This window comes from Rissa tridactyla, chromosome 8 (assembly GCF_028500815.1).
Source record: "Rissa tridactyla isolate bRisTri1 chromosome 8, bRisTri1.patW.cur.20221130, whole genome shotgun sequence".
NCBI lineage: Eukaryota > Metazoa > Chordata > Aves > Charadriiformes > Laridae > Rissa > Rissa tridactyla.
In genome coordinates this window covers 21,587,806-21,614,755 of record NC_071473.1, presented here as the reverse complement: position 1 = coordinate 21,614,755, position 26,950 = coordinate 21,587,806, and the positions used below count along the sequence as shown (strand labels likewise).

General features: G+C 41.1%; 1 protein-coding gene across 10 annotated transcripts in view; it reads right to left on the bottom strand.

The window, feature by feature from the left end:
- RALGPS2 (Ral GEF with PH domain and SH3 binding motif 2) overlaps positions 1 to 24,922 on the bottom strand; it is a 152,272-nt gene extending 127,350 nt beyond the window's left edge. For 2 of the 10 annotated variants that reach the window (XM_054211237.1, XM_054211245.1), the window contains exon 1: positions 24,610 to 24,922. In XM_054211237.1, the coding sequence (XP_054067212.1) occupies positions 24,610 to 24,669 (60 nt within the window). In that variant the 5' untranslated portion in view covers positions 24,670 to 24,922. The other 8 variants (XM_054211242.1, XM_054211239.1, XM_054211235.1 and 5 more) reach the window with 7 other exon arrangements.
- Positions 24,923 to 26,950: the final 2,028 nt, after the last annotated feature.

The window sequence follows — 26,950 nt, the reverse complement described above, 5'->3', positions numbered from 1 at the left end:
CACATGTTGTAGGGGAGTAAGCATACAGAGCATCTACTTAAAACAACCAACTGTAACACTAAGACTCTCTTGCTTTAGCAGTCTTTTAAGGTGATTAGTTCATAAATAGACAAAACATGAAGCACACAAAACTTCTGTTCATGCAATAAATATTACACACAAACAAATATTAAAAGATGATTTCTAATGCAGCAGTTCCAGGTATCTAAATGTAAAGGTTATTAACATAAATGTTTTCTCATTATTTTGAAAATGCATTTTTAAGTATCTTTTCTAACAAGGGCTGTAAAACAACACTCAGATCAGAAATACACCATGCCTTTGATGTCTTATGCTTTGACAAAATGCAACCAATTACACTCCCCACCCTTAGAGGAAGTTTTCAACTCAGCTTTATTTGAATGAAAGGAGGAGCCCAAATGACTCAGCTCCAAGCAAATATAAAGGAAAAGATTAATCCCTAATCTCAATGAAAAAAAAAAATCGGAGAAGAAACTGCTTAAAATGGAGGTGTGTCCTTATCAATTCAAATCTTTTAATATTCAAAGACATGTCAAGCAGAACATTAGCACACTAAGACTTTGTTAACTTTCTGAAGTCTTAAACACATTTATTACAAATATAGCCAATTTTAAAATCAAAGTTTACACAAGTAAATGAAGTTAAAGAGTTAGCTCTGTAACTTCATACTTGTTCACTGGTGCTGAGCAGTATCAAGATCAATAAAATATCTAAATATTGGGATTTTCAATCTACGCAATCACCTGCAAGATACAAGGGTGGAAGGGAAAAGATCTCTCCTGTATAAATGCAGGTTTCAGAGAAAGGAAACAAAAAACAACACACCTGACAGTAAACAGGATAACCTCATGAAGAGGGTTTGGGTTTTTTTCTCCATTAGACTGAGGAATCAAACATTGCTTATCAAAATCCAGCAAAATAAATTATGAGGTAGACTATTTCACAAGGGGGATAACAGACTCCAAGTGACTGCTGTACATCTTCCACATGTATTTGCAAGTGACTGCTTGTCCCCCATGTCAGCCATGCCACAATATCATTTCAGCACAGAATACATCTCCAGCCTAGTTGGGAGGACAATTTAATTTCAGACTAGCAAGAGTGCTTCTTTACATACAGTTCAAACCTAAACACAGATGTCACCAGAGGGCACTCTTTCAATTCAAGTGACCTAGCTTTAGCGAACTTCTGAGCAAGACTGCAGACAACCCCCACACAGGGATGCGCAGAAGCTGTACAAAGCAGTAATAGTTTTGCTTCTGCAAGAGATTTCCCATAAAAAAAAAAACAAACACAAATAACAAAACCACGAAACATAAATGATACTTAATTATTTATCCCAGAAATATGAATTATTTTTCAGACTAACCAGAGGCACTGCTAGTAAAGATGACAAGTAATTACCAACTACTACACTATGTTATACTGTGGTACTTGATGGTACCAATTCGCTCAAGCAGTTTTACCACCCGTGTGGATCATATCAATTTACAGAAGCAGGGCCCAAGTCAGTACAGCTCATGTAGAGGTGCCAATGGAAGTCCTCTGGCTATATTATCATAGATAATAAACCTTACAATAATACATGAAAAAAATGCATCTATGTTGTCAACAGAAAGCTCTGGGAAACAACATATTTTTCTGCTCCTCACTGTTCTGTATTTGATGTTGTTTTAAGAGGGACAAGAATTAAACCATTTGCATGAAGATAATACAAAAGTATCAGCAGTATCAGCAGTTTTCAACCTTTGGTCCATGTATGATTTCTAATAGTCTACTGAGACCTAATAAAGATTAAAGAAACAACTGGCAAGTCAAAGTTCATTAAAAATGTGCACAACCACTAAAAACCACAATCTATCAAAAAGGCTGAAAACCACTCTTTGATGTGAATAGAAAGTTAAGCCCATTTTGCTTAGAAACAAAACACGACAATATGACTAAAATCAAGTCAGCTTCAGAGGCAGGCAGTGACAAGAAAAAAAAAAGAAAATAATCATTGTGCATCCTATGACATTTTCCAGTCTTGAGAGAAACTCAAAAACCATACGCCTAGAAAGCATTTTATCGCCTGCTTATCCACCTAGCCCATTTGAAAAAAAATAGCGTGTTTCTTCTAGCTATCTGGGATAGCAAAGCCCCTTAACTCCGCATAGGGATGGGGGGGGGTAAAATCTGTGCAAAGGCACCTTTTGTCAGCATAGGGATCTCTCAAACAGATAAACATATCCACAGAATTTCACCAGGCCAGTAACTACTATTAAACACACAGGGACAAGTTACTTCAAACTATTAACCTATCATCACCACTCATCTCAGTTTAAAATATATCTATATAATTGCTTTTCCAGTGCCTGCTGCCAAGAAAGAAACGTGCCAAACACTCCTCATGTCAAATAAACAGCATCTATTTGTCCACCCTCTAAAGCAGATCCCTGTCCACCGCAAGGCAACACGCTCTTGGTGCTCTGAACTTACGCCGCTTTACAGAAAAGAAACGCTATGTCGTGTTGATACCCTGGATACCCCTCCCACCGCCGCCCAGGGTCGTGCCGCCCTACCCCTCCTGTCACGGTAACTTGGCCCCATTCGACGTGAAGGTGCCCCAGCCCCCCCCGGGGAAGGGCTGACCGGATAGCCGTATCTCACGGCGACAACCACCGCGCCAACCCCCCTCCGCGGCGCGGAGCCCGCTGACCCACGCGGCAACACGGCTCTGCCCATCCCCACACGCGCAAACGACCCCCTCGCCCTGGCTGCGGCTGCTCCCCCGGACCGTCTCTAGACAGCGGAGGGCGGCAGCTACCCCACCTCCCTCCACCATCCAGGCCGCAACCTGCTCTCCAGTACCTCACGCAGGTAGCGGAGGGGGGAGTTTTAAATGACTGAAGGCCTCGCTCCACAGCCACGCATCCCTCCATCTTGCAGCAAGGCCAGGGGAGGAGGGAGTGCGGGGGGGTGCAGCCCAGGCAGCGCCGTCACCCTACACACACACCCCACACGCACACGCACCCCGCGCACACTGACGGGGGAGAGGGAGCTGCCGAGCCGCCGGCCCGGTCCGCGGGGGAGCAGCACCCCGTTGCCCGCCGCCGCCCCCCGCGGCGGCCGTGTGAGGAGGCGGGCGACAGGTGGGCGGCTGAGCGCGCGGCTCCGTGAAGCGCCGGCCAGCGGCGGGGTGACGGCTGGGGGCCGGGACCCTCCCCGGATCTGGGAGGGGACGGCGCGCCTCCAATCCCCGGCCGGCAGCCCTTCAGGGCCCGGCGTGGGAGCCGGGGTTAAGCCTCCTTTTTCTCCTCCTCCCCGAGGAGCCGGACAATAAGCTCCGCCGCGGCTCCCCCGCGGAGGCGGGCGCGGGCCACCCGGTTCCCTCCCTCCCTCCCTCTCCCCCTCCTCCCCGCGACAGCTCGGCTCACCTGCGAGAGGGAGGGAAGGAGGGATGGATGGATGAGCGAGGGGGCGGGTGAGGACGGGGAAGCCGCTCCGGCTGCCGGGCTCCCTTCCGCCCGCGGTGGCTCGGCGCCGCTCGCCGCCTCCGGGCTGCGCTCCTGCGGGGGAGTCGCCGGCGGCAGTGCCACACGCTCACACACACTCCCTCACACACACACATACACGCGCGGGAGGGGAGGGGGGGGAAGGGGGGGGGGGGGGCGCCCTCTGCCAGCTACGCATGCGCGCCGAGCCCCGTCGGCCCCGCCTCCTCTCCCATGGTGGCGCCGCGCCAGCGCCGAGTGCGGACCGCGCAAGCGCCGCCTCAACGGCCCGGCGCGCGCCTCACACACCCCCCCCCCCCCCTCACCCGTTTCCTCACCCGGGCGCCCAAGTCGTTCAACGGGCGGGCGCGCGCGCTGCTGGGGGCTGGGGGGGAGGCGCGCGTGCCCCACGCCCGCGCGGGTTGCCGTTAGCGACGCGGCGGCGCGCGGGGCGGCCTCGCTGTGAGGAGCGTTTGACGGCAGTTGTGTGTTCCGCCCCCCGCGCGGCCTCCTCCGCGGGCGGCCGCTCTGCGTTCTCCCCCTGTTACGGGGCCTCGTCGTTCCCGCCGCTTGAAACGAGGAGCGGGGGGTGGGTTCGGAAAAACCGAGATCTCCCCATGGGGCACCGCTGCCCCTGCTTATTAAAAGGAAGAAAAGCATTCATTAGCTACGAAATTTGCATGTTAGGAAGGAACGCAGTGCAGCAAAGACTTTCTAGATTTTTCTCCCACAGTCGTTGGGAAGTTAGCTTCCAAGAGGAAAGCAAGGCCTTCAGGGTGTTTGCATCGTTGCAGGAGTGAAAGCTCTCAGAAAATGGACACATTTTGCAAGAATTGCCCCAAAGTCACAAGAGTTGGCAATGCAGCTGTCATGGAGACAGGACTTGGCATCACCCACTTTTCCATTTACACCCCCCTCGCCAGGGAGGCTCCAGCCCGAGTGAGTTATTATAATAATTAATAGCATTTATACATATTCAGAATGCTTTGCAAACAATAGCTAATCTCATTAACCTGTGAATTTACTTGTTTTCATTTTGTCATGGAATTACGATAGTTACTGCTTCCTTCACATCCTTGGGAGATGGAGCTGGTAATTGTATACTGAATAACCCATTGCTGCCATCCAATATATAGCCACCTGCTATGCATTTTTAATGCAATGTATAGCCACCTGCTATGCATACTGCCTGATTTTTAATATGAGTTGCAGTCTGGTGAGAATATAGGTACTGGGATCCAAAGCATACTTGAGAGGCCCAGATTAAATGAGTAGAGCAGCCTGGAAAGATGGTACCAGCTTTAAAACCGTGACAGGAAAATAAAGGAGGAAGGATTTGAGAAACTAGGCACAAGTTCAACAGTAAAGCAGAAAGGCATTACCTTTAGGTACAGAGCCATTTTCCCAATTTTAATAAAGTTTTGTGCCTAGAAAGAGAACATTCTTTCCTCTTGGTTTTTTTTTGGTTTTGGTTTTTTTTTTTTTACCACAGTGATCTGGCATAGTTTCAAACTCATTCTGAACCAGGATAAATGAAAGGAAAATGAAATGCCACCCTGCAAAGTATTTAGCAGGTACGTCAGTGAATGGAAAAAATGTTTCACCAGTTTTGGGACCACAACAACTTTTAACACAGAAATAAGAAAAGATTATACTAAGAAAAGAAAATTTTAAAAAAAGGAAGTAAGGACACCTCAGAAAGGGGAAGCAAAGGTAATTTTTTGTGAGGTATTCTTCTCGACCAAAGCAGGAGACAAAATACTTTGTCTCACAAAACAAGCTTCTCCACATTAGTTAAGTGGTGGATAGAGGGGCTCAGTGATACAAATTTTGAAAGACATTTTGCAGTTCACTCATTAAATGCTTCCAGAAAAACTACATATTGGGTTGTGAGGAAGAAGCAATGTCATGGACCAAACAAATAAATGAAACAGGAGAATGCACAGTCATTCATAATCATGGTGAAAAGCCAAAAGAGTCAGGTGTTTTTAAGATTTTGTGATATGACTTGTGTGGTAAATACCCTTAAAAATAATCTAGAAAAAGGGCTGTACAGAAGAAGACAACATTTGTAGAGGACAGAAAGTGATTCACAATTGTGGATCAGATTGTGAAGATACTTGGAGTGACCCAACTGTGTAGAAAGACAATATAGTGACAAATTTAATATAGATAAATAGTCATCAATCAACACAGTACATACAGGAGGAAACATGGTTATACATCGTAGACAGGTCTAAACCAAAGGTTTAAGAAATACACCAGCATCCTAGGCAATAGTTAGTAGAAATCTCTCCTCTGAATATGAACCAAGTCATGCATTCAATGTGTCAAGACACAAAACGGAGAAAACCAGAAAATGTTGGATGCTATGCCGTCATTTCATATCAAAAAGAGTTTTAAAGAGTAAGTGGGAAGGAGAATGTACATTACACTGTGAAAATGAAAAGCCCAAATCCACTTAAGTGCCGAAATGCCACAATTTTACAGTAGAGCCCCATGTTTAGTTGCTTTTCCCCTATGATTCTGAAACCTTTTCCAAGATACCACCTTCCAATATTCAGTTGCCCACTCTATACACATAGCTGATGTTCCTTATTATTTTATAGGTTCAGATTTTCCACATTATACTGAATATTCCATTTAAAATTCATTATTAATTGACTATTGCAGCTGTGCTGTTAAATATTCAAGTCACAGGAAGCATCAAAAAGAGAGGAAATTACTAGATGAAAATATGTGGCAAAATAGTTGGTTATAATGAAGAAAGCTGCTGTCAAAAGTGACAGGAAACTGCTTGTCACTTGTGACTGGCAGACTGTGAGGGAATGGGTGCAGAGGGCCAAACCTGAACAGTTACATGAATCATTCCAAATGAACGTTGCTGAAAATCTTACAGCCCACAGGACATCACACTTGCCATCACCACTTTCACCTGAGAGAACAAATCTAGAAATGGTATTTGTCTGTTCATCCTGCAGATAAGTATTCTGATGAATAATTATGTACTATGGATCTCAAAAGTTATTTTTCAGACATACTTATCCCAAATTTTATTAGCAATGATTATTTATATAATTCACTACCCAACAAAGAAGCTACGCTTCTCTGAAAGAATAGCTTCACCGTACATAGAAAACCTCAAACTATATAGCATATATAACATTTCCTTTTGAAAGCAACAGCTTGCATCTTCAACATTATTTACCAGCTGAGAGGATGGAAATTTATCGGTATATCTCTAATTTCACAGATCAAAAACATTTTTGCATTCAGCAACATAAAATGTGTGTGCTTCCATACACAAACTGCAGTATGTTTGCAGGAGCAGCTACAATGAAATGTTGAGACTGAAATCCGAAGCACTTGGTATTGTAAAATCTAAGTCTATAAAATGCCAGCAGAGTACAGTCACTGTTTATTATACTTGCATTACCAGAAGATCACATAATCATTTTAGATTAAAAAATGTATAATGTAAGTAACTTTAATCAGCTTTTCTTGTGTAGATTACGATACAAATTATTCTAAAATTTTTAAGGAAAAAAGAGAAATTGTATTTGATTATGACTGAACATATCATGCTGCATTCAAAGCTCTGGGATTAAAACTATACATTAATATAAAATCAAATTAATTTTATTGCCTTTCAACTAAGTTTCCCGTGTATTGCAGAAAAGATACTTCTTAATCTTGTTTTGGAAACTAATGATTTGAAAGGGTATAGCTTACATTTTGGCACCTAGTTAGCACTTCATTAATTACTAATTACTTGGCACTAAGTAAAGTTCTTCTAACATTGCCTGAATCTAGAATCAGTTATTATCATAAAAAGTCATTAGTTAAAATCAGTTTGATAGGAGATGTCCCAACCTGATAACTGCTAAAGCACGTAGTTCCCTAAGGAATGAGAATATAGTAGAAAATACTTTATTTATGTAATGTGTAAGTACTATTTTCTATTCTTACTCTTTGACTAAGTTATTCCATGAGTCTAGCTGCACTTAATTCATACCGCACATCAAGGTGAGAGACACTAAAGAAATGTAAAATATTGCTAAATTTACTTGTCAATTTATGAGAATAAAATTGTATAATTTTTTGTTGAAACTGTGTAATCATATCTCAAGACTGCGTCACAGTGCTGAAGCACAGTTGTGGTACCTGCCACCTTAATTTTGTTATTTCCTGGTTTTGGAGTGCTTATCTATACAGGTCTGACTTTATAAATGCAGTGCTTTACATTGTGCAATTAATATCTGGGTTCTAGTAAGGTAAGTAGTCTGTGACATTTACACCTACATATTCCTGCTTTTTTGATCTGTGATTCTCTGTGGTGTCCTTGGCTTTGTTATACCTAAAATAGGAGTCAGAACCAGATAAATATACCATTGCTGTAACTATCACCATCTTCCTCTGTCTTTTAGGAGGATGTTTATGCGTACTACATAATACACACATAATATCTTCTGCCCTTTAATAAGGAGGATGAGCTTCCTGCCTCAATCATAACAAAATGGAATTTTCGGTTGGCTCAGTTAAACTTGAAAGTAAGCACAAAAAAATATTCAAATGAATAAAAATATCTGGACCAGAGAAATCTGGTTCAAATAGTCACTAGAGACCCTATGTGTTTAGGTTTTACAGTTGGAGAAAGAAAAAGTTACCAAGAACTGTGCTGAAGAGTGGATGTATGCTTCACAGCTGCTCTAATTCAATATGTTCAACTGATTTGCTAATATTTGCTCCTAAATACCTAAAGGTATTGTGATTAATGCTAGAACACCTCCTTAGGTATACGCGTCTACTTGTTTCTCAGTTCCAGCAACAATGAAGGGATGAGTTGCAATTATAACATAATAGCAGCCAAACTGTTTCTGGGTTTTTCTTAATATTTTAACATCACAGCTTTTTAAAGAGTGTATCCAAGCAGCAGCTTCTGAACTCACCCAAACATGCACGTAAATATACATATATAAAAATAACATGTGTGTATATACACACACACACACTTTAAGAGGACTTCCTCTTTACATCTGCAAAGCATTGTTTTCCCAAGGTCAACAAAGGTTCTTCCACAAGTCTAAGCAGTGAGGAAGCTGGACACAGATAACGCGTTATTTCCTCACTGTCTCTCACGCAACCTACGGATTTTTCCACAGGAAGAGAATTCTGTTCTTTACTTTTTGCCTTCCTATGCTGCAGATGTACTAAAGTCAGAAACATGCTTTATGTTAGAGCCCTAAGAGGAGCTGTTTGCAACAGGACGATGCCGATAGTACCGGGGAGGGAGCTAGAGGCAAAGAACGATTGTCAGCACAGAGGCTGAATACCAATGTCCTCCGTTTTGTGCTTTCCTAGTACCCCTGTACATCACAGGAGACAGTACATCATTAGATACAGTACTTGTAAACTGCTGAATTGAAAGCAAACATCATTTTTTATGTTGCATAAATATCTATCTACACATTTTCCATAAAGAATGGAGATGCTGGGATGCCTACATGATTTATGCACAGTATGGAAGAAGCACAAACATGATGATTTACAACAGGTTTTAATGACGATCTGAAGGGGAAAGATCCCAAATATGGACAACAGCAACTGTTAATTGAAACTAGTAATATTTCATCTATGTAAACAAAGTAATGATCACGTCTGCCACAAGACTTCAAGAGATTTATCTTCCAGGCTCCCTAATATGGTTACATCTGTCCCCTGCTTAAATCCTATGTTCTTGCCATCTGCTCCAACACACTTTTTTCAACCTCAAACAGTGATTAAACAGCTATTTGGAGAAGAAAAAAAAAGTCTTTTTCAATTTTTGAGCAAAATGTTTAACAACTGGAAAAAAGTTAAAAAAACAAAACCACCAAACCACCACACCCCCTCCTCCCTTGGCTCTTCATTGTTTTTGTGATACGAAATGTTATTAGTGAGATCCTCAACCTAAGTTTCCAGGAATCTTTACATTTGACCATCCAACAGGAAACACTGCACCCACAGATTCAATGCAGTTTCATTATGGAGTGTAATAAATTTGGAGCAGATTAAGTTAATAGCATTCAGTTAGTCAGTTAAATTATCATTAAGAGGTAATGTTATATGGGCAAATCAGGAAACAGTCTGCTTTAAAAAGAAGGAAACTTCCTAGAATTCTTCAGTTGCGCCGTGGGAAGCCTGGCCAGTTATACTCCTTTGAGATGTGGTGTGTATTTACCTCTCCATGTCCAGACATGGAGGAGGGGTAAGGACAGAAACATAGCTCGCTCTCTTTTCTGTATGAGGAGAACCAAAGAAGAGCGATTTTGCAGATCCTGTGCTCCTGCCTTCTGGGTAAGACTACAGCCTACCTGGTCCTCATGTGGGTCACATTAATTAGGGAAGCAGTATACATCCATCATCCACTGTAGTCACAGAATGGTCAGTCACAATCCATCTCTTAGTGCTTAGTGGGAGCCTTGAAGTCCTTGAAAGGTATTAGACATGTACTGAGCATCTTGTTACTTGTTACGGTATAGGTACAATGCAATGATAATACTGTCATAAACATACTAAGAAATTATCTCATCCCTTCTCTAGGAGTTTGTCTTTTTTTTTTTTTTAAAGGCTGTTTTTTCCTCCTATATGGAAGAAATTATGGATTTCACCTTATCATTCCCCTGAGCTTCGTAGGAAGTAACTGGACTCAGTACCTATGCCTTTTAGTCTTTGCTGTTTTGGCTGGTTTACTATGCTTCAGCTATCTCCTGCAATTATAATTGCTACTGCTTGCAAAGATGGGAAAACAGAATTTTTTGCACTGTTTGTAAAAGACTGTGAGGTATTTTCAGAAATAATGCAGAGCAAAGCAATCTACAATGTCTTTTTTATCCACAGCTAATAATCCTTGTCTGAAAATCTAAAAATATAATGTTTACTAATCTAAATGGGTGCAGCTCCATTGAAGGCCTTGCCATCCATTACTGAAGAGCTTTGCTATGAACAATGTGTATAGTCAGTCTGTTCAGCTTTAGATTTAATAAATACCATTGCTTAAATTACTAAAATAGATAAAACACATTGTTTTATAGCCAATATTTTCATAATCATTTATATAAATGTACTAGGAATACTTTTGGGATAAGCAGTGCAGAAAGCATCTGTTGTAGTCTATATGTCTTGCTCTGTAAGTCTTATCTGCTGGCAATCTCTTTGGTATCATGCTACTGCATGTAAAGTGGCTTGTCGGAGCTGGAGTTAGATGGAATAAGTACTCCAATGCTATGCTCCATACCTGCTTAAATGAAAATTAGGAAGCCAAGTTATAATATAGTTTTAGTTACTCATTTTCAAGTGAACAAAAAAGGTAGAGATAATGTCTCGGGTACTCCATGTTTTCCAGGTACTGCATTTTTCCTGCGTGTATCAAGCATTATCAGGATGATCGAGTTCAGTTAAAGAGACAGGACATCTAGAAAATGCTGAATGTTAGGACTTAGCAAACACTATTAAAGATCATTGACATTAAAAGAAAAAGACAAAACAACATTTAGAAAAACATCCACATAAGTTTTCAATATTCTCTACTAGAACTGAAAAACCCATGTGTGAAATCATCCAGGTTTCTAGATCCAAATTCTCTCTTAAGCTGTGAAACAATTTTCATACCAATATAAATACTATGGGCAATGTAGAGACTTTTCAAAATTTCGTTTTAAACAGAAAAGATAATCATGACATTTTCACAGCCTTAGAATATCCATGCTAAAAAATCACTTTAGCTTCCATCAGAATAGCTTCTGTTAAATGAAAAGATTAAAAAAACCCCAATAAATATATTTTTAAAGTAAATAAGAGGCAAGGCCTGTTTCTTAAGAAAAATCATCAGACATGGAGCACTTGGCCTAGAAGGTCTAGTGTTTATAAATGTGTCTCAGCTGGAGACGGCTGCTGTACTTCTGAAATTTTGAAGAGATTTTTCCTGTATACTCTGGAAAGGCTTCAAAGTACACTCAGCAAGCAAATTCCAAAAAGATTGGGTGTGCTTTAGCCAGTGTTCACCTATACTTTTCATAGAATCATAGAACCATAGGGTTGGAAGGGATCTCTGGAGATCCTCTAGTCCAACCCCCCTGCCAGAGCAGGGTCACCTAGAGCAGGTGGCACAGGAACACATCCAGGCGGGTTTGGAATGTCTCCAGAGATGGAGACTCCACCACCTCTCTGGGCAGCCTGTTCCAGTGCTCTGCCACCCTCAAAGGAAAGAAGTTCCTCCTCATGTTTAGGTGGAACCTCCTATGGTCAAGTTTGTGCCCATTACCTCTTGTCCTGTCGCTGGGCACCACTGAAAAGAGCCTGGCCCCATCCTCCTGACATCTACCCTTTCAGTATTTATAAGTGTTGACAAGGTCCCCCCTCAGCCGTCTTTTTTCCAGACTGAAGAGACCCAAATCCCTCAGCCTTTCTTCATGAGAGAGATGTTCCAGTCCCCTCAGCATCTTGGTAGCCCTTTGCTGTCCCCTCTCTAGCAGTTCCCTGTCCTTCTCGAACCGGGGAGCCCAGAACTGGACACAGTACTCCAGGTGCGGCCTCACCAGGGCAGAGCAGAATAGAGGGGGAGGATGACCTCCCTCCAGCTGCTGGCCACACTCCTCTTGATGCAGCCCAGGATGCCCTTGGCCTTCTTGGCCACAAGGGTACATTACTGGCTTATGGTCATCCTGTTGTCCACCAGGACACCCAGGTCTCTTTCCACTGAGCTGCTCTCCAGCAGGACAGCCCGCAACCTGTCCTGGTGCAGGGGGTTATTCCTCCCCAGGTGCAGCACCCTACCCTTGCCCTTGTTGAATTTCATAAGGTTCCTCTCTGCCCAGCTCTCCAGCCTGTCCAGGTCTCTCTGTATGGCGGCACAGCCTTCCGGTGTGTCAGCCACCCCCCCCAGCATCGTGTCATCGGCAAACTTGCTGAGGGTGCACTCTATCCAGGTCATTAATGAATATATTGAAGAGGACTGGGCCCAGTACTGACCCCTGGGGAACACCACTTGTCACTGATCTCCAACTAGACTCTGTGCCCCTAATCACAACCCTCTGAGCTCTGTCTTTCAACCAGTTATCTATCCACCTTACTGTCCATTCATCTAGCCCACTCTTCCTAAGCTTCCCTATGAGGATGCTGTGGGAGACCGTGTCAAACGCCTTGCTTAAGTCAAGGTAGACCACATCTACCGCCCTCCCCTCATCTATCCATCCAGTCATGCCATCATAGAAGGCTATCAGATTAGTCAGACATGATTTCCCCTTGATGAATCCATGTTGAGTACTTCTGATAGCTTTCTTTTCCTCCACGTGCCTTGAGATGACGTCCAGAACAAGCTATTCCATCATCTTTCCAGGGATGGAGGTGAGGCTGACCGGCCTGTAGTTCCCTGGCTCTTCCTTCTTGCCTTTTTTTAAGACTGGAGTGACATTGGCTTTCCTCCGGTTCTCAGGCACCTCGCCTGTTCCCCAGGTCCTCTCAAAGATGACGGAGGGTAGCCCAGCAATGACTTCCACCAGCTCCCTCAGCACTCTCGGGTGCATCCCATCAGGACCCATGGACTTTTACTGCAGTCTGATTGATTCTGTGGCCAAAACTGACATCTATATGCTAATTTTCATTTGCATATCATCCTTTCCTACTGATATGCTTGGGAAGTTGTCATTTAAAGATTGAAATCTGAGTCTAAATATGTGAGAAGATGAAATATGTTTCCAGAGTTTTCTTTTATTTTTCAAAAGAGGAGCCATATATCATGAGGACAAGGAACCCAATCCACTATACTATTCTATAAAGAGAGCTTCTGACTGTTAGGATGAAGTTTGTGGTTAATACCCTCTATAAATATGTAGTGGTGAATTCTAAAAAGATAAAAACATTGGAAGTAAACACACAACAGTGCTAAAATCTAAGTTTGTTGCCTTACAGTGTCCTCTCAAGCTACTGCTGTATGCCACATAATATCAGTAAAAACACATACCTGAGATTCAGAGGAGTATTACACCTTGAAAAATGACATATCCATTCTAAATTATCTTTTGAGAATTGCATAAGAAAGTACTTTGCCACTAATTATTCTAACATAATGTAGAATTGGAGTATTTTATTGTATACTACAGATTAAGATATCACTTTTGCCAACATGGTCTGAACACTTCTCAGCATAGGACGAACAGCAACTAAAATTGGACAGATTTACTGTCTTGTTCTCTCCCTGGAGAAATGTAAATAAGCCACATTGGTTTGCTACACTTTGTGTTTTATATGTATCTACAGATACTTTTAGTATGTAGAGAAGATAAAACTGAAGAGGTACGTATTGAACTTGAGTCAGAAATTAGAGAATTTCCCAATGGTCTTTAATTCTTACAGGAATTCACCCTGGCCGCCTCTGTCTTCTGCATAGATGAAATGTACCTATAAAGCAGAAGGCTCCTTTGTGTCTGATGAGTGTGGTAAATTTTGCTTCCAGGACTGAGGTTCTCATATAGAAATACTGAGCTTAGATCACTGAGCAACCTCAGCTAAGGATTAACACTTTGAACATGACGTAATATTCTGCAGAAAGGCAATGCAGAGAAAGTTTGATGTGCTCGTCATTGCTTACGTTGCCCATGTCATATCTTGTTTTAAAATAGTTGGCATTTAAGAGCCACTATTCATTACAATATTGCTTGTCGTAAGTAACAGCTCCCATTCTCTCAGCCTGATCATTTACAGGATAAGGTTCAAAATTCCCTTTCAGGAAGAAGGCTGCCAGTACTGAATGCATGTTTTACTTGGGATTTCCAGATAGTTATACACACACGATAATTTGTGAACCCTGCATAGCGTTTGGATACCAGTTAGCCAGTGGGACTAGAAATAGCTGGATAAAGGGATGAATTCTGGGACTGTCCATGCAGGTCAAGGCATGATGTTGAGGACAAAGAGAGGTACCAGAGAACCGTGCAAATGCCAAGACAGGGATATTACTTTGATGAGTGTGCTTGTATAACGATAGGGGAATGAAGATGGAGGAATTGAAGATGCCTTCACCTGCATGGAAACTAGTACAGTTGCTCCTACCAAAACAATCACGACTTATACATACTGTCCAAGCAAACTGAATTTGAGAACCTCTGTGTGTCGCGGGCGGAGTGACACCCTGTCACATACTATGAGAAAGAGAAAACACCTTGTCAAATAAAGAGACAATAGAAGTTTGCATTAACTCTCTCTGGATGCATATTAACGCAGTGTACTACTTTGGCTCTGTCACTCTGTGCTAGAGAACAAATAGTTCAGCAAATGAAACAAAAAGCTTAGAATATTTTTTTTAAGGATTAGACATGTACATGTGTAATAAGAACATGCTGACAGGGAGAACTGCAAGCAGTAGTGTTGGTGCTGCTTCACAGCGTAAACTGATCACTGACTAGAGACATTTCTCTCCTTTATATATTTTGCAAAAAGTTCAGGTACATTATGCATTCTGTTGTAGCATTTAATGTAGGCTCCTTTTGGAGACAGAGAAAATCCTCAAGGCTAACAGTCCTTGGTTCTGTTCTTTGGGTTTTTTACTACCAGTTATTTATACTATATTATTAAAAAGTCAGACTGTACCAATTTTGTTTTGAGGCAGAGGGAACAAGCAGGTGCATATGTGAAATTTATGTCGATGTGTATTTGGAAAAATAACATTAAAAAAGGATCTTAAAAAGGTCTTCTGTTTCTCCCTTTATCTTCTAATCCCCTTTAAGTGTTTATAGTTTGGATTCACACATGTAGGAAACGTCTTTCAAGACTTTTCCATTTCAATTTAATCAGTTTCTTCTGTTGATTTCTTTCTGTTAAGTAACTGGAGACAGGTATTTGAACCAATTGCTGCACAGTGATCCATGAGAAAAGGCAGCAGGTTGGATGGATGCTTGTAAGGCAGGAGGTTTGAAGTATACTGACAAGGTATTACCCAGTTTACAGCTCCTATCTGTCGAAAGCAGCAGAACAGAATGAGGGTAATTAGACTTACTAGCTGGTTTACTGACCCGTAAGAATAAAGGGAATAAAAATACCAGTGTGTGATAAAGCAGGCAACACTTCCAAAACAATAACAGAATATGTATAATAGCTCAAAAAACATCCTTAGGGAAAAAAAACAACAAACAAAAAACAAAACAAAAAAACAAAAACAATTTTATACTTCTGTTTTTATCAGGAAAAAATAAAGGGAGAGAACCACCAGAAGTTGTGCAGAACAGAGCTAGATTTTCAGGAAAATACACAGGGCCAGATCTTGCCTCCTACATCTTCACATGTTTTATGCTCTTTAGGCCCATGGAAATACGCCAGGAAAAATTAATCGGCAGAGGAACGTATTATCTGTTCTGCATAGTTCCCATGTAGTGTCGCAGAGAAAGACCATGCAGCTAGGCAGCTGGCTGGAAAAGCTGCCTGCCTGGGGAAAGCTGTCCTTGACTCCCACAGATCCCAGAGGATATGCCAGATTTCAGTGGGACATCTCTTTCTTGTTGATCTGAGACAATCTGAAGAATTCTGTTGCTGAGATTTCCTTCTATAGATGAAAAGCAGGGGCTGATTTGGGTGTCAGGATTTTCTCATACGGTGGAAGTTCTGGGCAGAGATACGAATGCTGATGTAATGACAGCTTTCTTAAACTGAGAAGTACTGATGGGTCACTAATTCAGTGCTAGGTCATTAAGACTGCAGCTGCTTTGGAAATATTGTAGAAGAGGATTTGATCTTGGAAAAAGGAAACAGTATAACATCCTGGCTTGCTCCCACACAACCCACTCCCTCCCTTACCACTTACCCCTCCCCTACCTTTCACTTCAGGAGTTTCCAGGCTTTTGGTACCCAGAGAGGAGGAACGATGTCTTTAAAAGTAGCTGATCCCCCGCTTTAATATATTATGAATGTAAAACTATGATCCAGCCTGCTGATTTACAGAAGAAATATCAAGCAAACAACCTTCATTTCAGTTTCCCATTAAGTAATGCACATCCTTCTCCTTCTTGTCCAGTGGAAAATCCCATGAAGTAGGAAAAAAAACATTCTGGAGTTTGAATTGATAAATTACTTAAAGTGCCTCTCCAGTTGGGGTCTGCAAGGCATGCAAAAGGGTCATAGCCTTGGTGTCCTCGAGGGAATTTTGCATCACTTCCATTAAGTGTCATTGGAGTCCTCTCCCCTCCTCCATCATTTCCTTCTCCCTTTGCGGTCTCTTTACCACTCCCGCAGCACAGCTCACTAAGAAACTGTTCTTCTGTTAGCTCCCTCCCATATGGCTATGCACTAATCCCCCCTCCCACACGCATTCATCCAAAGAGGGGAGAAACTATAGATGTGGAAGGAATGCTTCACTGAGTAGCAGTGTCTGCTATGCAGATTATGTCTGGCAATTAAAAGGTGCAAAAGAATCATGGTGACCAGCATTAGTGCTTTCCTCCCCATTCCTTGCAACATCTGCAGAGCTCCCAAGTATCCTGAATTTGCAAAGAAAGATTTTTTGGGGGGGAGTCTTAGAATTGGGAGACAGCTTGCAATCACCTTTCCACTTAAAATTTCAAGGTATTTTCCACAGGATTTTTAATTATTTTTGCTCCCTTGTCTAGTCTGTTTGATGAAAAGAATGGAATTTACTAAAGAGCGAGGGAAGTTAGGAAAAAAAATAATCATTGAAATTGAATCAGATTTGGGAAACTGGGAAGTTAGGAAAAAAAATAATCATTGAAATTGGATCAGATTTGGGAAACTAACTTTCTGAAAAAGCTCTGCCCCTGTCTATTTACACTAAGGCTTTTTTTTTTTTTTTTTTGCATCCTAAGAAAGCACGTCAAGAACCATACCATTTGTCAAGTGCTTGCGATAGTGGGCTGTCAGCTCACTGCCTAGCAACTCGCTCACACTGTGTAGGGATATCCTGGCGTTACAGACACTGTCGCGTCTCATTGCCTAATATTTGCCTTGATGCCGCCTCACTTGCTAACAGCATGTTACATCAGGTTCCTCACTTGGGAAATACTGAGCTGCCCTTCTGTGTCATCTGGCCCAGTGAGCTCACCTAATGACACCAATAGGAGAAGCAACAGAATGGTTTATCTAGATAGCAGATTTACTGAACTACAGAAGTCACAATGTATTTACATAAGATTTTATGTTAAGTAGAAATTCCGCATTGGTGTAGTATGAACATCAGGCTCCTTGAAAAATCAGCAGGCTTTTTAAAACTTATTTCTCAATGCAGTGATCCTCTGTGAAAGCAAGCTAGGAAAAAAACCCATGCATATAAATAAAAACCAGACAGCAGCAGCTTGGTAGTGTGATTTGGTGATTAAATGAGGTAGTAACATTTAGACTCAAGAGCTCCTGGGTAGGAAATGTGAGGTGTCAGCCTCATCAGTGACAGCAAGTCACACAGGGGATTTTGGGGCCTCAAATGACTGTCACATACTATTGATTGTCATCTTGCAGGTCACGGCTTCCCCCTCCCAGGGCATTCAGTTCTCCAGAACTTCTGTTGTAATATGGTGGAATAGGAGGAACAAAACAGGCTCAGAATCCCATATTACTAAAAAATCTTGAAGAACACATAAGAAAGCTTTGATTTGAACTCAGTAAATAACAGCCAGATCTCAGAGGTCACAAGAATGCCAATTTTGCAGGTGAAGGTCTTTGAAAAACCCCCTGTGCTGTTTTCAACACAGCTGTGTTAAGGCCTTTTATTCTCAGTGAGATTTATAACTGTGACAAAGAGCTAATGCTTTTTAACTTAGGTCAAGAGTTTTGAACCACAGGCTTTAATATAAGACTGAAGAGACGACTTTAGTAAAAAGTGTACTAAGTGAAATAGAGGTCTTCTCTCAATTGCCTGTTTCACTAAACATGAAAATCGAGAAATATATTTAAAGCTTGTGATTTTATGTGTGCATACAACTTGGAATTGTCTCTTCTATACAACTGCAATGGGAAACAGATAAAAATACAGAACCTTTCAAAAATGCAAGTCTTAATGCAGACAGAATACCTATGGGTGGTACAGCATACCAAAAAATGGAAAACAAAATCTCCGGTTAAATGAGTCTAATGGAAAAAAAGCATCACAGAGAGTTAAAAAATGATAAATTATTATAGAGGTAGAGTAGTCCTGACAGGCAGGAGGTGAGTCTGTTCAGAGCAGAAGAACCTAGCAATCCCTGAAACCTCTCTGCTGTCCACCTCAGTCGCAAACACATTGATTTTGCTGTTACAGCACAACTGGCTCCACATACATACTAGACAATTGAATAAAGAGGCAAAGTGATTTAGTTAATGCCCACAGAGTTCTATACAGGACCCTCAGATGTGACTTTTCATCAATACAAAATTAAAATTCCTCCCAAAAAACACATGAAATCATTCTCAGTGAATTTTCTGCTAGTTTGTGCATTGGGAACAGTATGAGTAGTGATCAGGACATAAAGTATCTCTGACTAAGAGACAAAACTTGTGCATCAGAACAGAAGACTGAAATATGTTCCTCCATTGTAGCTGACATACTGTATACTGCAATGGGACATGAAAAGCTAGATAAATTTTTAGGAAGCCAAAATGTAAAGAATCTCAATTAGAAGGAATCTTCCTCTCCATTAATTCTTTTGTAATTACCTAAATACGTGCATAAATTCTTATTTATTTTTTCAATATGCGGTCGTTAATACAATTGTTCTAATGAATGCCATGTGCACAAATAGATTTTCGATGGGAAAATTATGTTATTGATAATTACAACTTTTGTATTAATCAGTACAGTAAAACAAGTTAGTCACTGAAGATGGTTTCATCTAATCCATTTCATTTAAGTTTGTAACAAGGCAAGTGCATGCACTTGGCTAGTTATCATGTCTCAGATGAGGCTACGGTAACAGTAATCAATACCCTAATTCTATTAGAAAATGTACATCAATACCTTCTGATCAGAATATAAAGCTAGATAAAATAATAATTTTAATTTTTAAACAAAGAAGAAATTTACTATGAAGCCATTTTTATCAGCATGACCCATCATTTGCCTCAGAAAGGTTTCAAAACACTGTCACCAAAGCATACCTTACAGTATTTGGTGTACTAGGCACATTAGCACCTCTGTAAACTAACTTCTGCATCACTTTCCTGAAGCCTACTTATCACAGATTATTTGCTGCATTTGAAGGGATGCAGCAAATTATTACAATAAGTGCGATTCTTACGCTTAACTACATACTAAATGTAGTAGTGCATGTTTTTTAGTCTTTGGAGTGTGCTGCATTTAATACTTCAGTTACCTGTTTTTTTATTGCTATACTTCTAGTTCTAGATGGAAACTAATGTTAGTCATTGCATCTTTCTCTCAATACGTTATCGGTACATTCATATAAATGGCAGTTGTATGGTATGTATTGTGGCACTTCTGGAACACACGTGGACATACACATCACCACTTGCAGTTCACTCTGTAAGCCATCACCAACATGTTTTTGGGTTTTTTTTTTTTTGTTTTTTTTTTAAATCAGCTTTATTTTCAGCTAGGGATTCAATGGTACAAATAAGTGAGGCAGACATACTTGAAACACTCAAATAAAAGCTGAAGAATTATCCACGAAAATGTATAATCATTTGCCAGAAAACAAATGCAGATGGTACGTGGACTCCAAACAACAAAACTGTCTCACAGATCATTCGTCACTGTGCTGACCCAATTAATTTTCCAATTCCACAGAAGTTCGTAGTTTTGGAGCTTGTTAGTTAAAGGGGCCATCAGAGTTGGTACATCTCAAATCTGACCCAACAACTGCATTTCAGCGGGCAGCCCATCATGCTGTCTCTTCAGTCTCCCTCTCCCCTCTGCTCAGAGGAGCGGGCTGGGCACCGAGTAAGAATTTTCCGCCTCAGAACCCCTTGGCATCGCAGTGCCTGGCTGCTAAGCGGAATCAGAGCACAGCAAAGTCCAGTGGAACCTCATCGTGCTTGTTTAGACACCGCAGGCTCATCACCCAGACCCTGCCATGCTGCCCAGTCTGTCCCCACGGCGGGCAGATAGGCCTCTCAGTGATTACTTGATTTCCTCTGTTCCAGACAGCAGATGGGACCCAAAGAGTAAATTGAAGTCTTTTTAGCTGCAGTGGTCCTGGGGGATATGCAGAATGCAGCAGTGCTCCAGCCATGCCCTTTTCACTGCCTGCCCTTTCCTATGTTGGAGGAGAAATTAGGGTAATTTCCAGCTGTCTACACAGCTGTACCCTTTCCAGGGCTCTCCTGACACCTGGGAAATCCTTCTACAGCCAAACAGCTTTACAACTGCTTGCCTTTGTCCTGTGATACTAGAGGGTCTCAGGACAGGATTACCCCTGCTGACCTCTACTTCCCGCATCTTGTCTTTGCACGTGGCTAGCCACTAGCCTGGCTGAAGTGGAAATGGAAAACATTTACACATTGCTGACAAAGAATCAAGGCTGGGCTATCTGCTGTGCTCTGGACAGCAATGTGACTCTACTTATGACTGGCACAGGAATGACAGCCCAGGCCTGCGCTAAAATGCTGTGCTAGTGTGTAAGAGATCAGACAAAGCTTTATTCCTGAGCACAAGCTAATGTGTAAACACCAAGCTTTGGAGGCAAGTCTGGGCTTAAATGCAAGCCCAGACCTGTGCTTGGCAAAGTGTAAACTCAGCTACGTGACTTCAGCAGGGTCAGGATGCAGCCATTAAGACTACAAAAAAAACCCTGTAAAAATACCTGGCAGCCTTCTTATTTTAGTGTTACCAAAAAGAAAAAGGCAGTACATGTCTTTGATGACTTTTGCAGCTTTTGTTTTGTGAAGCTATAAAATTTTCCAAGATTTCTGAAAAATAGTATCAGGAAAGAGGAATATGTATATTCTTAAGTCATACAACAGTAAGGACCCATATTCTTGCGGTTTTACCAAGTAAGCTCACATTTGAAGTCTAGTGCCTTTGCCAACTCCTTTTACTAACACAGCTAACAGTTCAAATTTGGAAGGAATTTACTACTGGTTTTACCTTCCAAAGTCTGAATCCTCATATAGGTTACTATGCTTCATCTAGCCCAGGTTTCAGAGATAATTGACTCTTAAAGATTTCCCAGGATCCATTCAGTTCTTGAAGAATCCACACAACTGGGACTACACCATGTATAACTTAGAGGGAAGGGTACAGAGTGGATTTTATACTATGTGGGTCACTTCCGTGAGCTTTCCAGTTTGGATTAACCCAGATTTCAATGACTGCTTGCTTGTTATAGAGAAAAGTAAGTGCAATCATGAATAACAGTAGCAAGAAGTTCCTTTATCTAATTTCCCCTGTATTTTTAAAATGAAACAAAAGCTTTACAAAGTTCAGCTTCAAATAGCTGGAATCTATAAAAATCAGAAAAAATGACAAAGCATCTCTAAACCTGATCCAGAAGTGGTCTTCCCCGGAGTTTTGTCCATGACTGCTTGGTTCATAACGATGACAGGTGGTGGATCTAGTGGCTTCTGACAGTGGATAATCTCTAACTCTTAGAAGCACGAGGATTTCTTAATTGCATAAGTCTTTTTTGAAAAATAAACTATAGATGTTTAAACAAAAGTTAGATGAAACAAAGCAATGAAGAAGGAAATACAGAATCATAATACAGGAAGTTTAGGCCTTCAGATATCTTAAAGCTGTATAGTAATACAAGGGCTTTAACCCAGCTGTATCATATTAGCCCCTTTTTAACTCTGCTATGCAATTGCAATTACAAATAGCCTTAGAAGATGTGCTCATGCTTAAGGAACAAACTGCATTTTTGATCCACAAAAAAGGATATTTGTTCGGTTAGTTCTGTATTTGCCATGCTCTAATCTGGTCCCCTTGCTTACAGGAGATAAAAATAATTTCAGATAAAAGTTGCATAACCCCAAAAAAGGCTGTGTTTGTATAGGGGAATTCTCAGTTCACTAATGTGAAGTGAAATTAACAATTTGTCATTAATTATTTGCTGAATTTTTTACATTTTAAAACACGCGAACAGAGCATGCTTGTCCAACCTGAGATAATGCCAGCAGTCACCTCCTCAATGTAAGAGGTCGAAACTGCTGGCTGCTTGCCCTTTATGTGACAGAAAGAAGTGACAGAAAAATATCACAGGAGAGACGAAAGAGGAATTTGATAGCATGGGTTACCTAGAAGTAATGAGACTTTAAGATGGATAATACCTCAGTACAATTTTCTCGTTTATGCAAGTTATTGTGCAATTTTAAAAGCATTCATTGATGTTCCTTATTCATACATCTCTTACAACTACTCACTTTTCCACCTTTCTTAATAAAGAGGGTTGAAATTCCCAGGGATGTTTAAAGTACCACGTACAATGCCACATTTCCTGTTGACTCAGATCCTGCCACGTACAGACATAAGGACAGACTGTTACTGCGACTGCAAGCTGGACATGGCTAAAAACAGAGCACATTTGGTGGCTGCAGCAATTTCATACAGAAGTATTTAACGAGAACTAACAGAACTACGGCGTTTCAGATTAAAAACACGTACCAGATTTGAAGGCAGAATGTTAGGGTAGGTAAACAGAGTGAAAGAGTTTTACTTGCAATGGAAGTAAAAAAAAAAATCGTAACACATGGAAAAGGATCAGTACAAGGGTTCAGTGTCACGCCTGCCAAAGGCAAGCAATTTGCAGTAATGCATTGCACTCACTACAAATTGGAAAAGGAATTTAAAACCAAAACAAATGCATGAACATACATACAGCCAGAAAATGCTCTGTTTATGGTAGATAGCATTTTTTTTCTTTTTTTTTTTCTTGGGTATCCTAAAATGTTTACAAAGTAGAAGAGTTTCAAAAAAAAAAGCTTTATAACCATGTAAATAAATGAACAGGAATGAACTGAAATACAGCTACTGTAATGGTATGCAGAGTAATTATATCAAGGGTATAAAAATATTACTGGAGGGATTACTTTAAACCAAAAGAAGCCCTAACAGTGTCAAATGTGGCATGTGGCAAGCTGCTCCTAAGAGCAGATGTACCTCCACAGGATTTGCAACAGCAGAACAAAAAGTTCCATATGTACTCAAGTTAAAAAGCAGTCTGCAGATGAAAATGATCAAACTGGTATAGAAACCTGCCCACAGAAGAGGATGCAGAAAATAATCCTAAGGAATTTGATTAAGTGCTTAAGAGCCTATAATGCATTCAGGAAGTAATACACTACATTATTACAGGTACCAGTGTATTTATGTATTATGTAAACCTGTTGGCACAGAAAGTTAACCTAAGGGCTGAGGCTGACCAAACGCTAAGATGAGACTTTATTGAGACAATATTGATATTGAGTGGATGAACTGACTGACTGGTTCCTGTACTAAAATGTATAAAAAGTGTTCGTAGTTGCAGTACAATAAAAGCAGCCAGTACTGAGTGCGCTCCTTCATGGGGCCAATTGAAAATACTGATATTTCTAGATAAAGAGTCATTCTGGTACATCCTTCTTGACAGAGACGCTATAAAAGTTGCACTCACAACCCCCTTTCTAGAAACTTAAAAAAGGCATCTCAGAATCATAAATTGCACACAATACTACTGAAATAAAGGTATGGTTTAAAAACCAAAACCACCCCCTAAGATCTCTATCAGTGTAAACACACATACGTTGAGAACCATCCAGCAGGATTCCTGCCCACCAGCATCTATGTAAAACTGAGGTTTCTATAACGTAGAAGGCTTCCCACTGTTCAGAACTGAGGCTGTGAAAACACCTATCAGCTGTGAAATGCAGGCGCTTCTAATGCCTTATAGTTTCCTACAGTAAAATCTAAAAGCTACAGGAAAAGATGTTTTTTAGAAATATGACTCAATACTATTATCTCTTTCAGGAACATAAAGTGATATGACAAACTCAAATATGAAATATAAAATTACTCAAGCTTATCAGAGCCTGGGAAAATGACTCCTGATGCAGTTACAGAATGCACTCTTTTAGGTGATGGGGTAGAGGGAAAACTCTCAATGATTCACTTTTTTACCCCAGGAAAACTGTCCCCTCCCCTATAAGGGTAAGATGATAGGAGTTGGCCTACCTTCTTAACGCGGTCTGTCTCCACACTCCATTTGCATTTGAGATCTCTAGTTACAGTCATTGTGCCATCCTCTATTTAAAGAATAAAAACTTACTACGCTGGTACCACTCCCAACACCAGCCTTTGTTTGACTAAATATTCATCCTGCATGAACTTAAATACATACAAACTTCACATTGCTGGGATGCTTTGACTCATCAACCCCTGACATCCATAAAAACTAATGCAGCTGATCAGAGATGAATCTACTATGTCCTGTAAGGTCGTCCCAACTCCTTGTCCAGAGAGAGATGCTGCTCTTGTTGCAGAGAGGAATGCAGGGTGAGGAAGGCATGTGGTTTCTATTTTGGTAATAAGTGGTTTGGTAACATGTGGTTTGACGGCTTATTTTTCAGACCACAACAGCCCCGCTCGCCACAAAGCTCAAAAGGAACAGTTGCAGAGGTCCTCAAGCTATCCAGGAAAAAAAAAAAATTACATAAGGCAGAGCAATTAATTGGCTGCTGTATACTGAAACGTAATTGAGCAGTTTGATTCAAGAACACAGGTCTTTAATTTTAAAAGCAGTCTTTCCTTGGCTAGAATTGTAATGACATATTTTTACAAATAGAAGTTTTGCTTTTAACATTCTTACCGTTGAGAGATACCACACATACACACCCTATGTAGCAACTCTTCAATTTGGCTTCAAATTTTAAGTAGTATTCTTAAATATAAACAATAATAATCCTCTGTTGAAAGCCATTTTAGACACCCATGATCCACATTGTCAGCCTAAATGGGGACAGGGAATTAAAAACTGAGAGAGAGAAATATTCCAGTAATAAAAGCTACAGCAGAATAGACAGCACAGAGCACAGCACTCCAGCTCTTTTTAGAGCTATGTCTGTCACAACCTATTCAATTGTGTATCAGCACAAACTTTCTGTAGTGCTAACATGCCCCTGTTGTCTCAGAGTATGAGTATGTGAGTATACGTCTCACATATTTTCTTTTTCTTCAGTACTGAAAGCACAGAAAAATAAATTTTGAAAAACATCGGTTTAGGAAGTTTGCTCTGGAAAAATACTATCAGAAACTAAGCAAATCTATGCCAGAATGCAGCAGCCCTGTGAATTTACAATACCTCCCATCCAAGAGGAGAAAATAAAGATGACCCTTCAAATCACCACAGACAGACTGCCAGCACAGGTACTCACCAACCAATCGACACTTCTGCAGAGTGTTTGTGGAAAGCATCAGTGATCTGGCAGGCCTAGAGCAATCATGTGTAATAAAGCTCATCTGTTATGGCTACCTACTTGTGTTGCATAGCTAGGCAGAGAAAGCATTTTCTTCTTGCTAAAAATAATCCCTTCCCCTCTCTAAAGTGACAAAAGTGTAACTTTGCCTGACCTATTTTTCGTCCTTATTCATTCTGTGGAAATCTTGCAAAATTGACACCTAATTTCCAGGTGCTGTTGCTTAGCTTCCTAAATTATTAACAAGTGTAATAATTATCCCTTTTCATCATCACATGGGGCAGGGGATAGGTGCAAAGATTACAGTCACATCACAATCCTCATATCTGAGCATGTTTATGATCTCAGACAATACCTCTACCAGTTTCAATCAATAAGCTGTATTACAACATGCATTTTATGTCACAGTCTAATGATATACTATGCTGGTCTACTCTAATTATATCAGCAGAGACCCAAGGTAAAGCAGAGAAAGTACAGGGGAAATATGGACCAAAATAGGAGATGTCTGACTTCTTTAGTGTATTCAAGAGTGGTACCAGGTGGAGCCAGAAGCCTTCGGTGGTTGGGGTGCACCGTGTGTGCTGGTTCTAACATGGGTTTACACAGAAGAGCAGAAACGAGCGGAGAAGAGGTGAGACTGGTGATGGGGTGTGTCAGGGAAAATCTTGAAAATGTTCAGAATTTTTTCAAAAGTGAAACAAGGGATATTTCCACACCACAGTATCTTCACAGCTGTACCTGTACCAGCACAGCTCTGTCAGCAAGGCTTTCTATTAGCAACGCAGCCAACAGGAAGAGCTTTTCTGCTAAATTAGCTGTCCCATCTCCCCAGGCCAATGACAGACATCCTTCTGGCTGAGCTGACTGAAGATGTTCTGCTTCACAATTGTTCATCAGCATCTGCCAGCTGGGAGTTACCACCCCACAGCTGGGCCCACAGAATAAATCCTGTGAGCATTGTCTCATGCTCTGGACAAAGCTGGATGAGTTAACACTAACCACTTTCATCAGCACTTTTAACTCCCATGGACCTTGCCTGAAGTGGGCTAGGGCACAATCTCTTCTGCCCATGCATAAAGGAGGCTGCAGCCTCCAGA